The 17,062-nt window shown below is 52.7% G+C and overlaps 1 protein-coding gene across 6 annotated transcripts in view; it reads left to right on the forward strand.

Annotated features, from left to right (window-relative positions):
- Positions 1 to 14,074, forward strand: part of NCAPD2 (non-SMC condensin I complex subunit D2) — a 28,340-nt gene extending 14,266 nt beyond the window's left edge. For all 6 annotated transcript variants that reach the window (XM_081821085.1, XM_081821088.1, XM_081821082.1 and 3 more), the window contains 26 exons: positions 241 to 368; positions 441 to 564; positions 737 to 884; positions 1,844 to 2,041; positions 2,364 to 2,498; positions 2,596 to 2,683; positions 2,775 to 2,955; positions 4,130 to 4,254; positions 4,841 to 5,077; positions 5,359 to 5,533; positions 5,782 to 5,866; positions 7,793 to 7,926; positions 8,296 to 8,428; positions 8,520 to 8,604; positions 8,681 to 8,848; positions 9,147 to 9,316; positions 10,108 to 10,219; positions 10,292 to 10,415; positions 10,497 to 10,652; positions 11,317 to 11,494; positions 11,587 to 11,681; positions 12,108 to 12,188; positions 12,300 to 12,483; positions 13,121 to 13,247; positions 13,345 to 13,506; positions 13,744 to 14,074. In XM_081821085.1, the coding sequence (XP_081677211.1) occupies positions 241 to 368; positions 441 to 564; positions 737 to 884; positions 1,844 to 2,041; positions 2,364 to 2,498; positions 2,596 to 2,683; positions 2,775 to 2,955; positions 4,130 to 4,254; positions 4,841 to 5,077; positions 5,359 to 5,533; positions 5,782 to 5,866; positions 7,793 to 7,926; positions 8,296 to 8,428; positions 8,520 to 8,604; positions 8,681 to 8,848; positions 9,147 to 9,316; positions 10,108 to 10,219; positions 10,292 to 10,415; positions 10,497 to 10,652; positions 11,317 to 11,494; positions 11,587 to 11,681; positions 12,108 to 12,188; positions 12,300 to 12,483; positions 13,121 to 13,247; positions 13,345 to 13,506; positions 13,744 to 13,829 (3,619 nt within the window). In that variant the 3' untranslated portion in view covers positions 13,830 to 14,074. The remainder of the gene's footprint in view (positions 1 to 240; positions 369 to 440; positions 565 to 736; positions 885 to 1,843; positions 2,042 to 2,363; positions 2,499 to 2,595; positions 2,684 to 2,774; positions 2,956 to 4,129; positions 4,255 to 4,840; positions 5,078 to 5,358; positions 5,534 to 5,781; positions 5,867 to 7,792; positions 7,927 to 8,295; positions 8,429 to 8,519; positions 8,605 to 8,680; positions 8,849 to 9,146; positions 9,317 to 10,107; positions 10,220 to 10,291; positions 10,416 to 10,496; positions 10,653 to 11,316; positions 11,495 to 11,586; positions 11,682 to 12,107; positions 12,189 to 12,299; positions 12,484 to 13,120; positions 13,248 to 13,344; positions 13,507 to 13,743) is intronic.
- Positions 14,075 to 17,062: the final 2,988 nt, after the last annotated feature.

The raw sequence follows: 17,062 nt of genomic DNA on the forward strand, positions 1-17,062 counted from the left end.
TCGGGCTCCCTGCTCAGAGACGAGTCTGCTTCTCCCTCTCCCTCTGACCCTTCCCTCCACTCATGCTCGCTGTCTCGCTCTTATTTTCAAATAACTAAATAAAATCTTTTGAAAAAATAGAATGACGAAAGCTAGAAGCCCCTGACCTTGGGGGCAGGAGAGGGAGAATGAATGAGGCAGGGCCCCGATAGAATGGCATCCACACAGCTGACTTCATCATCTCCCTCTCTTCCTTCTCAGTTTGGTTACTGGCTGCTGCTACCGCCTCCTGGAGAACCCCACCATTAGTCACCAGAAGAACCGCCCCACCCGGGAGGCCGTCACGCGCCTGCTTGGTGTCGCCTTGACACGTTATAACCATATGCTCAGTAAGTTAGCCCTCTGCTTTGCCCCACGTTTTCCGTTTTGCCTATAACTTCTCACCGTTAGCACGTCCACAGGTGCCACTGTGAAGATCATCCAGATGCTGCAGCACTTTGAACACCTGGCCCCCGTACTGGTGGCAGCTGTGAGCCAGTGGGCAACTGATTATGGAATGAAGAGCATAGTGGGGGAGATTGTAAGGTGACTCTTCTCTAAGTTTCTGATTCTCCTCTCCCTCAGGGGGAAGATACAGAAAGACTGGAAGTACATTCTCTGTGCACAGTAGATTTCTTCAGATATGAGATAGCAGTCTTACCTTTCCTTACTAGGAACTGAATTATCTTGCTGTGGCTGTGTTTTCTTCCCTGCATAGAGAGATTGGGCAGAAGTGTCCCCAGGAGCTGAGTCGGGACCCTGCAGGTGCAAAAGGCTTTGCAGCCTTCCTGACAGAACTAGCAGAACGCATCCCAGCCATCCTGATGTCCAGCATGTGCATTTTGCTGGATCATCTGGATGGAGAGGTACGTGGTCCCCTGGGGATCTCAGGTTCTTCTGGGGACTTTAAGTCCATTGCTAAAGGCTGTTTCTTATAACAAGAAGATGGCTTTCCCATGAAGTCAGGTTATCTAAGCATAACTCGGTGGCAGTTTCTTCCTACAGAGAAGCAGATAAATTTCATTGACTGAAGAGCCATTTATTAATCCCCATTTCAGTATCAGTTGGTTTTATCCAGGTCTGATGGGGGGGCTGGCAATTCTTCACCTTAAGTCTCGTGCGAGTCAGTCAGCTGTGATTCTGAGTCCCTTCCATTCCTCGGGATGAAGCCCCTTCCATTCTTCCTACCACCTGGCTCGCCTGCACTCCAAACAATGCCACCTCTCAATTCTTTCTGCCTGGCTGCCTTCCAGATTGATGCAGGGCACTTCTGGGTGAATGTCAAGGACAAAGACAGTCTACTCAGTCATCTAATCTACTTTAACTTCTTGTGCAAGACCCCATTCTCTGGCTCCTGGCCTGGCAAAACCCCAATCCTTATTCACCAGATTCTGCAGTGGACTTGCTTGGCACCCTAGGGCTTACTTGTGCTTCTCCGTGTCTCATTTTTTGTCAGTAAAATGTGAGATGGGGAGTGGGGGGAAGAGGGTGTTTTATTAGTAAGGATCAAAGGCTTTGAGGCCTCCGATGAAAGGTAGAAATGAATGCTTTTCAAATGTGTATAGATGTGATGAGCCTTATGGGGAAAAATTGTTTGGGGCTGTTGTTTATTTTGTCCCTGTGTTCTCCTCTGAGCAGACAAGGCCCCTTCCAGTGGCCTCAGGGGTGAATACGTAAGCAGCTGACCAGAAAAAGTCTTAGTGAAACAAGCTTACCCTTAACTTAAGGCCTTGTCACTTGTGCCTCGACAGGCTCAAGAGTTTGGGGAAGGCGAGTTAGGATTGGAGTGCGGAGCCCTCAGACCAGCTCTGGTTCTCTCCCTTAGAATTACATGATGCGCAATGCTGTGCTGGCAGCTATGGCAGAGATGGTCCTGCAGGTGCTGAATGGTGATCAACTGGGAGGAGCAGCCCGAGACACCAGAGACCAGTTCTTGGACACCTTGCAAGCCCATGGCCATGACGTCAACTCCTTTGTGCGGAGCCGTGTTTTGCAGCTCTTTACCCGAATCGTCCAGCAGAAGGTGAATAACCTGCATGGCATAGACATACAGTACTCTGTGTACAGGCCAAACAAAAAAGGAATCCAGTGTTCCACAGAAGAGTCCAGGATTCAGATTGTTACTGGCAGTAATAAAGGTCTTCCTCTACCAAGGACAAGAATGCCTGGCTCCATTTAAGGATTACACTGTATCTTAACCACTACAAAGAGAAACTGTTTTATATCTCATAGAAAAGTTTCTTTAGAATGAGTGGGTAGCTCATGTAGCGTGTACTTCAAGATCATCTTGAGCAGAATGGATGATGTGGGATGTGAGCCCCTCCTTCTCTCCCTCCCCCACACAGGCTCTCCCCTTGACACGTTTCCAAGCAGTGGTGGCCCTAGCAGTGGGACGTCTGGCAGACAAGTCGGTGCTAGTATGTAAAAATGCCATTCAGCTACTGGCCAGCTTCCTTGCCAATAATCCCTTTTCCTGCAAGGTAAGTAAGCTCGATCTACCCAAAAGAGAAGGAATTAGATGGAAACAGGGATCAAATTCTGTAACTAGTGACCCTGCAACTCATTTGACCTTGGCAGCTTAGTGACACTGACCTCGCTGGACCACTGCAGAAGGAAACCCAGAAATTACAAGAGATGAGGGCCCAGAGACGAGCTGCAGCTCCTTGTAAGTAGTTCCTGCGTAGGATTCCTCACCCGACCTCCTGCTCCCTGCCGTCAGAAAGTCCAAGGAAGGAGTCTAAGACTTTCTCATTCAGCTGCAGCGCTGGACCCAGAGGAGGAGTGGGAAGCCATGCTGCCAGAGTTGAAGTGTACTCTGCAACAGCTGCTAAAGCTTCCCCAGGAAGAAGAGGAGATTCCTGAGGCAATTGCTAATACAGAGACCATTGAAGATGTGAAAACACGCATCCATCAGTTGCTTGCCAAGGCTAGTTACAAGTATGTGAAAGATTCTCTAATGACCTTTTTATGTTTAGAATTAACTTTTGAGGAACAGTGTTTCTTTAAGATGAACTGTACTTAGGGTATGCTGCCACCAGGTGATGGTAGATGTTTTCATTGTAGTAATGGCCTGAACACCAGATTTATGCCAAAGGCATAGTCCACAATTAAGCATGCATTTCTACTTTTAGAAATGTTTAAAGAAACTTCGCAAACAACTAACTGTAAATAATATTATAATTAAATATGCAAAAGCTGTCCATTCAAAGAAAAGAGCCTATAAGTATAATTCTAGTTCTGTAGTTTCAAGTAAGTTGCTTAAACTTCTTGGGCCTCAGTTTCATTATTTGTAAAATAAGAAATTGATGAGGGGCACCTGGGTGGCTCAGTGGGTGGAGCGTGCGACTCTTGATCTCAGGGTCATGAGTTCGAGCTCCACATTGGGTGTAGAGATTACTTAAAAATAAAATCATTAAAAAAGAAATTAGTACATTCACATGGTACAAAATTTAAAATTACAAAAAGGACACGTATTGTAAAGTCCCTTCCAACCCTATTTCCCAGCCACTTAGTTCTCCTTTCCACAGGGAAGCAACATTCTGAGTTTATTGCACATTCTTCTAGAGATGACACAGACATGTAGTCAAACGTATGTTTTTCTCTTCGCCTTCTTACGCAGGTGATAGAATTTTCTACCTGCTGGTCTACCACCTTGCTTTTTTTCACTGAATCATGTATCGTTGTGTTTTTAATATTTATGCATAAATAGCTGCCTCATTATTTTTTATGGCTACACGGAATCCCATTGTATGGATGTACCATAAATTAACCAGTTATTGAACACTTATTTTTTCCAAACTTTGACTTAGCAAAGTTTTTAAGCAGATGTTTGGTATAAGTAGGTTGGTGACCTTTAAAATTTGAAAAGCCTTATTTGAGTTTCTTGAAGACTATATAGTAAAGCCTTGTCACTTGAGAAATGGGAAAAGTGTTTTGAGCTCTACTGTACCCTTAGTAGGTGCTTCTCAGCTTTGTAAGCATGAGAAGTGTTCCTTTTCTTTGGGGCAGTAGGTCTAGCTTCTCGATGGAACCATGAGGTAGGCTCCGTGACAGAAGGCTGCAGTGATGCTCTTGTGGGTCCCGAGTTGGTAACAAATGGATGTTCTTCCAGGCAGGCCATCCTTGTTGCTCGAGAAGCCATAGGCCACTTCCAGGAGTCTGAGCCTTTCAGTCACATGGACTCAGAGCAGTCAGAGGAGACCAGGTTCCTGAATCTCCTGGAGACTGTCTTCAAAGGTAATTCCTTTTCCTTTTTCAGTTAGCAAACAAAACATTTCAGCTAGTATATATGGGCCATGGACTTTATGCCAGATGCTGACCTGGCTAACAGAACCCAGAGCTGAAGAAATCCAGAGGAGAGTTTGTAGTGGCTCTGCTCCGGAATGGAAGCAGCCCAAGGGCCTGAGATTGATAGTCATACGCTGTGAAAGGATGTTTCCAAAACCGTAGAGGACTTTAGAAATCTTTATTGAGAAATGAACCAAGATGTTTTAGCGTAGATTCTAAATGTATACCTTTGGGACGCCTGGGTGGCTCAGTCGTTGGGCGTCTGCCTTCGGCTCAGGTCATGATCCCAGGGTCCTGGGGTCGAGCCCTGCATCGGGCTCCCTGCTCAGCGGGAAGCCTGCTTCTCCCTCTCCCACTCCCCCTGCTTGTGTTCCCTCTCTCGCTGTCTCTCTCTGTCAAATAAATAAAATCTTTAAAAAGATAAAATAAATGTATACCTTCCCACTGTGGAAACAAATATCCAGGGATGTTACAGCTGTTGGATTACCCCATATGCCCTCGAGCAGTAACCGTCCTGTAATTCTCTAACTCCTAGGCCCAGCAGCTTCCACACAGGAGAATACCCAGGGGCCGGCAGGGAACATGGGCCCAGAACAGACGGACTGTAAAGACAAGCCCAGTGTGTCCGAGCCTGGGAAACCCCGGGAGAACGATGAACTGGTGAAGCAGGAGATGCTGGTGCAGTATCTGCAGGATGCCTATAGGTTCTCTTTGAAGATTACAGAGGCCGTTAGCATCATCAGCAAGATGATGTATGAAAATACAACGACAGGTATGCCAGCGTCCCTCTCTGTAAGGCCTGGGTCTTTGGGCTGGAAACACCAGTCTCGTCCATATGTTATTGATGACTATCTGCTCCTTCAAAAGGCAGGGATTCTTTATTTCTGTTGGCTATGTATAGCCCCATGGAGCATGCGCATTTTAACACACACAGTATTTCACGATAGGGCCATCTGGGAGTTGACATTCTCGGGGAGAATGAGGAGAGCTGCCACTTCTAGTACTGGGGAATTTTGCCAAGCAGATGGGTGACATTTGTGTCTGTCCTCTCAGTCGTACAGGAGGTGATTGAATTCTTTGTGATGGTGTTCCAATTTGGGGTACCTCAGGCCCTGGTCGGGGTGCGCCGCATGCTGCCTCTCATCTGGTCTAAGGATCCTGGCGTCCGGGAAGCTGTGCTTAATGCCTACCGCCAACTTTACCTCAACCCCAAAGGGGACTCCGCCAGGTATATGTGAGGTCAACTTTTCTGAGGTCAGCTCATGGGATGTCTGGCGGGGCCGGGGGCATCCTTCTAGAGGAGTTCCGAATCCAGAGGCCTGTAGATCTGTAATGGGGCTCAGGGTGGGGCTGGACTTCCAGTCAAGCCCATCCTACATAGTTATCCGACGCTGTGGTCAGATAGCCCTAATAACCTGTGTGCCGGGTTCGAACTTACCAGTTTTTAATGACCTCTGCTCTCTGCTCTTCCCACAGAGCCAAGGCCCAGGCTTTGATTCAGAATCTCTCTTTGCTACTAGTAGATGCCTCAGTTGGGACCATCCAGTGTCTGGAGGAAATCGTAAGTCTCCTTTCTTCTACTTTCTTTCTTCCTTCCTTCCTTCCTTTCTTTTTTTAAACTTATTTATTTATTCAAGTAATCTCTACACCTAGCATGGGGCTCAAACTCACAACCCCAAGATCAAGTATCACACATTCCTCCAGCAGAGCCAGCCAGGTGCCCCCTTACTTCTACTTTCTTTATTCACTCAACAAGTATTGGTGAGTGGTTATGGTGTGTTCAGCAACTTACTCAGCACCGCAAAGTGTAAGATTGTTTTCAAGTTCCCAACTTAAAAGGAATCAACAGTGTGGTGGGTATAGCCAAACATAAAACCCGGGACGGTGTAGCACGCGGGCAGTTAGTGCCAGGAAAAGTGGCACAGGTAACGTTTGTAGCAACAATGGTAACACAGCAGTACTTCTAATATGCCAGGCGCTATTCTCAGCAGTTGGCTTGGCCGAACCTGTGTGATTCTCACACAGCCCTGTTGCTGATACTGTTAGTGCACATTTTACAGTGAGAAGTCTGAGGCACTGAGAGGTTGAGGAACTTGGCTAATTACAGCTGGTTCGCCGGAGAGACTTGCAGTAAGAGCTCTGGACGACATACTCTTAACTTCTGTGTTACTCTGACGAGTCCCAAGTGGGAAAGAGAACAGTGTGAGGTAGGTGGTAGGACTTAAGCAGGGTCTTGATAAGTGTGATATAGAGAATCGGAGAAAGGAGAGAAGGACGTAGATGGAAAGCCAAGAAAGAGCACAGAGAGTTGCGGAATGAAGATCATATTCGGGCTGGCAATTGTTACCTGGAAAAGCTAATAAAGTGGGAGTGTCAGTTGGAACTGGATTGTAAAGGTCCCTGAAGGCCTTTCACACGTCCTGGACTTTCCCCTTGTTCGCCAGCATTTCATTTAGGCGGATTTGCTTGTGTAGCCTTTGGACTGTGGGGCCCGAAGGTGGAGGTGGTCCTGACCACCGGCCTCCACTAGGTGGAGCGTGATGCCGGCCGCCTGTCTCTCCTTGCTGGGGGAAAGAAGAGCCTGCTGGCGGCCACTGGCCTGAAGTCTTGTGGGCTAGCTCCTGGTCCGGAGCCCCTACCGTAGGCAAAGAAGAGCTATTTCTACAGGATGAGCAGAGGTGTGGCATGATGAAGTAGGTGTTTGGGAGACTAGTCCAACACAAACACACAGGTTGGTGGAGAGGAGGCTGCTGTAAGTGTGCAGTGTCAGGGCTGGACGGGGTGGGAGGAAAAGCTATGGAACTGCACTTAATGGAAGATGGAGTTTAAAGGAAGACTGGGGGGTGCGCCTGGGTGGCTCAGTTGGTTGGGCATCTGCCTTCGTTTGGCTCGGGTCATGATCCCGGGGTCCTGGGATTGAGCCCCGCATCGGGCTCCCTGCTCAGCAGGGAGTCTGCTTCTCCCTGTCCCACTGCCACACACACACTTTCTCTCTCTCTCTCAAATAAATAAATGAAATCTTTTTAAAAAACAAAGGAAGAATAGGTAAGACTACGTGAGAAAAAATTAGTTGACAGTGAAGTTCTAAGTATATGTGACTAAGAATGTTGGTACTCTGGGCAAAATGAGGAGGCAAGGAAGGATGGAGCCTTCTGTCTCAGACATGTTGAGTTGTGGTAACAGTAATAAGACCTATTAGAAATCTCTCAAATGTGGTCAGAACCACGGTTCCACACAGAACTGAACAAGGTTATGTCATTATGTCGTCTTAACCAATGTAGTTTTGAGGCCATGTGGGTGGAAAAGTGACAGAGATGGAAATACCTCCCCAAACCCCAACTTCACGATTCGAGCCTGCTTCTTCCTTTGCCGGGCCTAAGTATTGCTTTTACCCACTTCGGGTTCTCCGTGTTCTTTTCAGAGAAGTGGACCAAGGACCGGGCGAATCATTATTTTCTGGCCTGAGCCCTTTTTCTTTTCTCTTCAGCTCTGTGAATTTGTGCAGAAGGATGACCTGAAGCCAGCAGTGACCCAGGTGCTGTGGGAGCGGGCAACCGAGAAGGTCCCCTGCTCTCCTCTGGAGCGCTGTTCCTCGGTCATGCTTCTGGGGATGATGGCGCGGTGAGGCTCAGGTCCAGACAGGCAGTAGGGACAAGAGGGGAAGGGAGGGCTCTGAGAAAGTTCCCTTCCCTTTGGCACCGGCAGTCAGGCCCGGCAGCTGTACATGAGTTGCCTACCTCAATGAAAAGTAAAAATAAAATAGTGCAAGTACCAGCCCCCACCACCCTCCCCCCGCCCAGCCCAGCAGAAATAATGGGATTCAGGCCAGCAAGAGGGATTCTGAAGGCCAGCCGTGTTAGAGCCTCTCCTGGAGCGCTCCAGGGCTCCCAGAAAGCCTTGCACTGAGTGCCATTGCCTACTCCACTTGGCATTATCCCCTACAGAGTGCTGTTCCTGACTGGCTCTAACTCTGTGGCTTCCTTCCCCTAGAGGAAAACCAGAAATTGTGGGAAGCAACTTAGACACACTGGTGAGCATAGGGCTGGACGAGAAGTTTCCACAGGACTACAGGCTGGCCCAGCAGGTGTGCCATGCCATTGCCAATCTCTCTGACAGGAGAAAGGTATGTGGGGGTCTCCAAACCAAGGAAAGTGGGGGGTCCTCTTATCCACTCTCAACACATACCCACGTTTTGTCTTTGCTGTTCTCGACAGCCTTCTCTGAGCAAACGTCACCCCCCCTTCCGGCTGCCTCAGGAACACAGGCTCTTTGAGCGACTGCGGGAGGTGATCACAAAAGGTGAGCTAGCACAAGGGCCTTGGGCAGAATTGAGTCCTTTCTCTGCAGTGGGTAACTTCTCCCTTCCCCTCTGCAGGCTTCGTGCACCCAGACCCACTCTGGATCCCATTCAAGGAGGTGGCGGTGGCCCTCATTTACCAGCTGGCAGAGGGCCCCGAGGTGATCTGTGCCCAGATATTGCAGGGCTGTGCGAAACAGGCCCTGGAGAAGCTGGGAGAGAAGAGCAGCACCCAGGAGGGCCCAAGTGAGTGGGCAGAGGGTCCCCAGTGGGCAGGCAGCCAGATTCTACTGCTTTCCTTGTCGGGCCAGAAGCCGCTGCCAACACGGCTTCGTACAGCAGCCCCTGACCCGCCCCCAGACCACCCTCTGTCACTTTTGTCACTCAGATCGGGCCAGTCGCTACCGCCATCTCCCCGCCCCCACCTCTTCTTCGCTGCTTTGCATATGGCCCGTGAGCAAGAAGAGCCTTCAGAACAGGGTGCAGGGCTCTGTGAAACCTGATTTTGTCTTTTTCTCCCTGCTTTCCCTCTCCCCTTCTCCAGAGGACACCCCCATGCTCCCCACTTTCCTGCTGATGAACCTGCTGTCCTTGGCTGGAGACGTGGCCCTGCAGCAGCTGGTGCATTTGGAACAGGCAGTGAGTGGAGAGCTCTGTCGGCGCCGCGTTCTTCGGGAAGAACAGGAGCAGAAGACTAAGGACCTAAAGGAGAAGGTTAATGAAGTGCCTGGGCATTTGGGTTTGTGTCCCAAGCCTTGCCCAGCTTTGTTTCATGGCCTGGGGTCATTCACATTTCCTCCTGGGGATCCCTGCTTTCCTACCGTTAAATAAAATGAGGAAGAGGCTCTGCTCCTTACTTTTACTACTCTGGGAAAGATTAGTGAGAACAAAGATGGAGCAGTCCGTTCACCATCACCCAGGAAGGAAGGTTTTAGGGAAACACAGGGCACTGAGTTAGGGACCTCAGGCTGGCCCCCAGAGGCGCTGCTTATGAGGACGAGCACACCCCCACCCCCCCTTCCCATCAGCCTTGGTCACTGGGCCTGCCACCTGATGGGGACATTGTGTTCTCCACTAGAGGCAGTGATGTCTTGCAAACCAGTTAGACACAGAGCCTTGCAGCAGTGGAATAAGGTCTGACTTTTGTGACCTTGAACCACTGTCCACGTGATCCGTCTGTTGACTGTATACAGGAAACGGCCTGCTTCCCTGAGGATGGGTTCCGAGGTGGAGGCATATGCTTTGGCAACTTGAATATAAATGCCATTTGTTCAATTTTGAATTTGCCAATTCAGATTTGGCAACGTGAAAACAACACTACAGAGACCTAGTTCTTTTCCTCTGGAATTCAGGAGCCCTCCCTCTCCACAGACACATTTGGCAGTTGTAGGAGGAGTTGTGCAGTACCGGGCTTTCCCCAGATGCAGTCCTACAAAATGAAAGGTAGGCTGCAGCCAGAAACACTGTCCCGGATGAGCCGTGACGCCTGGTTTCTTCCCCACCAGAACGCCAGCTCTGAGACCGCCATGGAGGAGGAGATGGGGCTGGTGGGCGCAGCCGCCGATGACACGGAGGCGGAACTTATCCGCGGCATCTGCGAGCAGGAGCTGTTAGATGGTAAGGCTGGCTGAGGGGCCTGCTCCCCGGCCGACATAGCCCGTCCCAAACCGAGCGCCGTTCTGCTGACAGGCACACAGGTCCTGGCTGCCTTCGTTCCACTTCTGCTCAAAGTCTGCAACAGCCCTGGCCTCTACAGCAACCCGGAGCTCTCTGCGGCAGCTTCACTTGCCCTGGGCAAGTTCTGCATGATCAGGTAGGTCCTGGGGGCAGGAGCGCCGGCTCTGAGAGGATGGGGATCGACGGTCTCCCTGATGGTCCTCTCCTGGCCCCCTAGTGCCAGTTTCTGTGACTCCCAGCTTCGTTTGCTGTTCACCATGCTGGAAAAGTCCTCACTCCCCATTGTCCGGTCTAACCTCATGATTGCTACTGGGGATCTGGCCATCCGCTTCCCCAACCTGGTGGACCCCTGGACACCTCATCTGTATGCTCGGTAAGAGAGCCCTCATGACACTTCTGTTTTTTTTTATTTTTTTTTTTTAAGGTTTTATTTATTTGACAGAGAGCACAAGCCGAGGGAGCGGCAGGCAGAGGGAGAGGGAGAAGGAGAAGCAGGCTCCCCGCCGAGCAGGGAGCCTGATGCGGGACTCGATCCCAAGACCCTAGGATCATGACCTGAGCCGAAGGCAGACGCTTTACAACTGAGCCACCCAGGCATCCCTCTCATGACACTTTAGCAGGCCTCACCAGCTCTGGGAGGCTGCAGTTCGGCCAGTATAAAAATCACTAAAACTGTGTTTGGTCTTTAGCATTACCCCGAACATCTGCTTGATACTTGACCTGTACAGGCCCTGGCTAAATATGGCCCCAAAGGGATTGGCGCCTCTATCCAAAGCCTTGGCTACAAGCTTGGCCTCTTCCCCCAATCCATTTTCTAACTGCTTCAAGGATGTCACGTTAAGAAGGGGTACTAGAGGGGCACCTGACTGGCTCAATCAGTAGAGCATAAGACTCTTGATCTTGGGGTCATGAGTTCGAGCCCCACGTTGGGGGCAGAGTTTACTTAAAAGAAAAAAAAAGAAGAAGGGGTAATAGATTCCTGCTGAGGGCCTTTCCTTGCCAGCGTTGGTCCCAGTGACTTAAGATTTCATTCCCAGGCTCCGGGACCCAGCTCAGCAAGTTCGGAGAACAGCGGGGCTGGTGATGACCCACCTGATTCTAAAGGACATGGTGAAGGTGAAGGGGCAGGTGAGCGAGATGGCCGTGCTGCTCATCGACCCCGTGCCTCAGATCGCTGCCCTGGCCAAGAACTTCTTCAATGAGCTTTCCCACAAGGTGAGAGGCAGCCAGGCAGCTGAGGGCTCGCTGCTGAGGGGCAGGCACACCACCGTCCCTCTAACGTGACTCTCTCTCTCTCTCTCCCCCAGGGCAATGCGATCTATAACCTCCTTCCAGATATCATCAGCCGCCTGTCAGACCCCGAGGGAGGGGTGGAGGAAGAACCTTTCCACACCATCATGAAGTACGGTTCCCTGGGCCTGGGAGCACATTTTTCATGTAGCACATGCTTAGGAATCAGACAAACCTGTGTTTGAATTCTAGCTCTGCTACTTTTTAGCTATATGGCCTTGAGCGATGACTTATCCTCTCTGTGCCTGTTCCTCCTCTAGGAAATGAGGCCTAGGATACTTGCCCCTTAGTTCTTGAGGATTCAGCACGATCACGTTTCTAACATGGTGGTAGGCACATAGTGGTCCTCACCACCCGGCAGCTGCTTTTGTTATAAATTCCCATTCCTGGTGAACGTTTCTCCGGGGGTGGGGTGGACCTTTTTCTGAGGGCACAGGAAGAGGGCAGGAGGAATGGCCAGGAGGGTGACAGAGGGCTGGTGCTGGGGGAGGGATGGCTGCCCCTGGGAGCTCACACGCCCACATCTCCCCTCCCTCAGGCAGCTCCTCTCCTACATCACCAAGGACAAGCAAACCGAGAGCCTGGTGGAGAAGCTGTGCCCGCGCTTCCGCACTGCTCGGTAGGCTGCCGTCCCCCTGGGGCGGTCCTGAGGCTGTGGGAGCCGGCCGAGGAAGGACAGGCCTTTGCCTCTCCGCCCAGCGACTCCTCACGAGGCCCTTGCCGTCTGCAGGACCGAGCGGCAGTACCGGGACCTGGCCTACTGTGTGTCACAGCTGGCCCTCACAGAGCGAGGCCTCCGCAAGATGCTGGACAACTTTGACTGCTTTGGGGATAAACTGTCAGATGAGTCCGTCTTTAGTGCTTTTTTGTCGGTCGTGGGCAAGCTGCGGCGTGGAGCCAAGCCCGAGGGCAAGGTGAGCCTGCTGCCCCAGACTGCCCTGCAGCCAAGTCACCAGCACCACCTGAGACCAGCTCTTTCTGTCTCCAGTTCCTGTTTCTTTGTTTCTTTTTCTCTTTTTTAAAATAAACTTTATTTTTTAGAGCAGTTTTAGGTTCAAAAGCAAAATTGAGTGGAAGGTATAGACTTCTTCCATTGCCCCCTGCCCCCACACATGTCCAGCCTTCCCCACGATCAGCATCCCCCCCCAAAGTGGCACATTTGCTACAATCGATGAACCTGTGTTGACACATCATTATCACCCAAAGTCCATAGGTCGCTCTTGGTGTGCATTTTGTGGGTTTGGACAAGTATATAATGCCCTGTGTCCATCATTCTAGTATCATATGGTGCAGTTTCACTGCCAAAGAAGTCCTCTGTGCTCCCCCACTGACTCTCTGTCCCCCCAACCCCTGGCAACCACTGATTTGTTTTGCTGTCGCCACGGTTTTGCCTTTTCCAGAACATCCTATACTTGCAGTCATGCAGTATGTACCCCTCTCTCGGTGATCTACATTTAAGTTTTCACCATGTTTTTTCATGGACTTGTTTCTTTTTCATCATAGAAGTAACTGTGTTTCCAGGCCTGCTCTTCATCTCTTCTTCCCTTCCAGGCTATAATAGATGAATTTGAACAGAAGCTTCGGGTCTGCCACACCAGAGGGTTGGATGCAGTAGAAGACCTTGAGGTTGGCCAAGGGGGTAGCCAGAGAGCCCCATCAGCCAAGAAACCGTCCACTGGTATGTGAGGCAGCCCCACGGGTGAGCCACAGGTGAGAGATCCGGCCCTCCTCTCAGAGGTTCCTTTTTTGGGGACTCGTGTCTCTGCCTCTTCTAGTCTCTAAGCGGCACCAGCATCTGGCTTCTGCAGCCTCATCAGACGGTGACTTTGTCACCCCCGAGCCCCGCCGTACTGCCCATCGGCATCGAAACACTCAACAGCGAGTTTCAAAAAAGAAACCCAGAATCATCTTCTCGAGTGATGAGTCCAGCGAGGAAGGTATGATGCTCCCTCCCGGCCTTGGTCCAGAGGGGGCGTATTTTCGGGGGTGAGGCCGGTTCTGCTGGGGTCCTGCTGTGTAGATTGTCTCCACCCCCTCCCCTGAGGTGTCTTCCCCGCACAGTTTGGGTTTTGTTTGTGCTGCATGGTCTGGGGCCGTCCCATTTGTTGCCTGAGATCTACTTTTCACCATCTTTGTGACTCAGCTTTTTCTCATTCCTCCAATCCTCTGAGTAGAGCTTTCAGCAGAGATGACAGAAGATGAGACACCCAAGAAGACCACACCCATCCGCCGAGCACCTCCTCGAAGGCACAGGCCCTGAGAGGTCATGTTGCCTGTTTCCGTCCCTGCTGTGCAGGGTGTCTTGTGGTGTGACCTAGAAGTCCCATTGCTCTTGTAAAATACTTGTTTGCCTGTCTTCTTGTCTTTTTAATATACAGTGGTCTTTATAATGTAAAGCGTCTCTCTTAAACTAGCCCAACTGAACTGAATTGAGCTGCTTTCACTGGAATATATGTCTGCCAGTCTCCTTGTTTCCTAGTGAATAAATGTTTTTATATACTTTTAGACGTTTTTCCTAGGCTTGTCTGTTTCATCTTTCACATTGGCCCAGATGCAGGAGAAAGGGAGAGGATTGAAAGAGGAGCCCCAATGTCCTGGGGCCTATCTCAAGATCTGATAAGCTCCATTCTCCCTTGGTGCCTCATCTTCCCCTTCTCGACCTCCCCACACTGCACAAGTGACAGGACTGCTCCTCGGTGGGTGGCGAAGCACGTAGTGTTTAGTCTCCGGATCAGCGCGCTCCACCTGGGGGCGGTTTTGCCTTCCAGGAGACATTTGGCAATACCTAGAGATTTTTTGCCATCACAACCTACGTGGGAGGGATGCTGTCTATCAGCATCTAGTGGGGAGAGACCAGGGATGTTGCTAGATACGGTATCATGCAGAAGACAGACTCCACAACAGAATGATTGAGCCCAAAGCGTCAATCTGTGGTGCTGAGGTGGAGAAACCCCTCTCTAGACCAGGGTCTAGTCTCTGTGCTCCCCTCCCCCATTTGTGCTCCCGGAGCCCGACTCTGGGACAGGTGACCACCAGACTGATGGAAGATCAGGTCCCCTCCACCATCTGTGGAGACCGTCTGCCTACCAAGGCATCGCTTGACTGTACGGGGTCTGTGGGAAGTCAGCACCTCACGCAGGCACTGCTTTAGCCTGCCCACCCCCTCAGCTCCCCAAGTCTGCTCTGCTGAGTCACCTGGACCAGGAGGCAGCGAGCGTGCTCTCATGAACACACTGGTGCCTTTGCTGTCATGACGACGGCAGGCTGCATCCGTAATGCTCCATGGGCACTGAGCTCCCTTTTTGGCAGAAGACACTAATGAGAAAGGACATGCATGTGGCAAAAGCGAAGATGGGAGCTCAGCCACACATTCTAGGTAGTGTGGGAGCATGGAGGGGCTTCTAAGGAAAAGGGTTAATGGTCCTGGTTGAGCCTGAGCAGGAATGGAACGGTTAGCAGCTGAGTCCCTACCCCAGGCTCCAGCCCATTGCTTGTGACGCTTCCCACCTCCCATCACCATTAGGTGCCCTCTGGCCCTGCTCTTGGGGTTCGTGAAAAGCCTGGGAACCAACCATGCACATGGCTGGCAGGCAGACATAGATTTGGCTCTGGGGCCCCAAGGAGGGAGGGCAGTCCCAGAAAGGGCAGGGACTGGGGGCTGGGAGTCCGGGTGCGGGAGAGCGCGTTCTCTGCCTTTTAAGCAAAGGTTATCACCAGGCGGGCTAAACTTAGCACAGGCTCTTCAGCTAGAAAAGGGGGCTGATCTCAGGTTACGCTGGGCCAGCAAAGAGGCCCCTGGATCCCCAGCCCCCCGCACCTGCTGATGGGCCATGTCCATTCCACCCCACCCCCTTCTAAACCCTCGTTCTCGGCTCAAGCGTTCTGAACGGAGCCCTTCCATCCTCAGCGGGCAAAACCTGCGCAGCTGGGGCTCCGGACTGTTGGAGGAGAAAGGATCCCTCCTTCTACCTCGCGTGGGGCTGGGGGCCGGTTCCCACTACGTGCCCAAGACCTCCTAATTCTTTCCCTCTTCTGGACTCCTCACCCTGCCCCCAACATCCCCGGGGCGCGCAGGCAAGGAAGGGGAGTCCCTGGCTCTGGGGCTGGCCGGCACGTCCCAGGATGGGGAGGGACTTCCGCCCTCACGTCCCGCTCTCTGGCCGGGGTGGGGACGGTGAAAGGGGCACTGTCTCCCGGCCTGGGCGGCACAGCACTCAGGTCTCCCATCAGCGACTCTGTGGGAGGCCTCCGGCCTTGCGTCCTCCCCCTGCGGCCAAGCCCCGCCTGGGGGAGAGCAGCTGGTGCAGCTGGTGCACACAGGGCCTGGTTTGTCCGCCCCAATTATCAGCTCTCCGGGCTGCCCGAGCTTGCAGGACAGCGTGACCTTCAGTGCAGAAACCTCCCCCCACCCCCCAGCCACCTCCCGAGCCTCCTTCCTCTCCAGGCCCCCACTGCCCAGTGCCAGCCCAGGCCCCCGGCCCAGGGAGGCCAGGAGCCAGGGCCTGGAGAGGGGGAAGTGGGGGCTGGGCAGAGCCCGGCAGGAGGCGGGCGGACCCCTCCCGGGCCTTTTCCTCTGCAGTTCCTCCGCCACTACCAAAGTGCCTTGAGGAGAAGTTCCTCAGCCTTCCCGCCTCTCGGCCTCTGAAAGAAAGGGGATGGGGGTGGACGCGTGCAACCGCGAGGGGTCCCGGCTCCGGCTCCAATTCCCCCTCCCACCAGCTCCCAAAGTCCTCCCGTTTCATCTGTGCAGCAATTTTAATGGCCCTGGCTCCCGGAGGCTTTCCGTTGTCACCAGGAGCCCGGTCCTGGGGTCCACAGTCCCTGCATGGCCACAGGATGCCCACGAGTGCCGTTAGCGATCACCTCCTCCCCTGGGCTGGTCTCAGTCCCCTCCCCCACTCCGTCCCTAGCCCACACGCTCGGTGCGTGCACACGGGAAGCAGCAGGCGGGTCAAAAAAAAAATCGGGCCCGGCTACTCGCGGCTTTACGGGCGCACGTAGCTCAGGGCCTCCGCGCCCTTGGGCCCCGACTGGGCGAGCCGGCGGGAGGCGGGGCCCGCGCCCCCACGCCCCCTCCCGCCCCGCCCCGGCGCTATAAATTGAGACTGCAGCCTCCGCTGGCGCTCTCTGCTCCTCCCCGTTCGACAGGTAGCCGCATCTTCTGGTACAGTGCCAGGTAAAGCCCAGCCAAACCAGACGGAGGGGAGCCGCGAGAGGCCCGGGCACGGCTCCGAAGGGGGCCCGGGGTGCTCGCGGACCCGGGTTGGGCTGCGTGGCCGCGGGTCGGGCGTGCCCGGCCGGACCTCCGCATTGCAGGGGTGGGAGGACGGACGTGCCCGAGCGCGGGGTGGGAATGGAGGCCTGGGGGGAGGGGAGGGCAGCGGCCGCACTGCAGCCGCCGCCCGCCCCCGCGCTCTAATGCTCGCCTTCCTCTCTCCGCAGCCGCGTCCCCGAGACACGATGGTGAAGGTCGGAGTGAACGGGTGAGTTCGG

The sequence above is a fragment of the Leptonychotes weddellii genome, chromosome 5 (genome assembly GCF_054177405.1).
Source record: "Leptonychotes weddellii isolate Sample4059 chromosome 5, ASM5417740v2, whole genome shotgun sequence".
Classification (NCBI taxonomy): domain Eukaryota; kingdom Metazoa; phylum Chordata; class Mammalia; order Carnivora; family Phocidae; genus Leptonychotes; species Leptonychotes weddellii.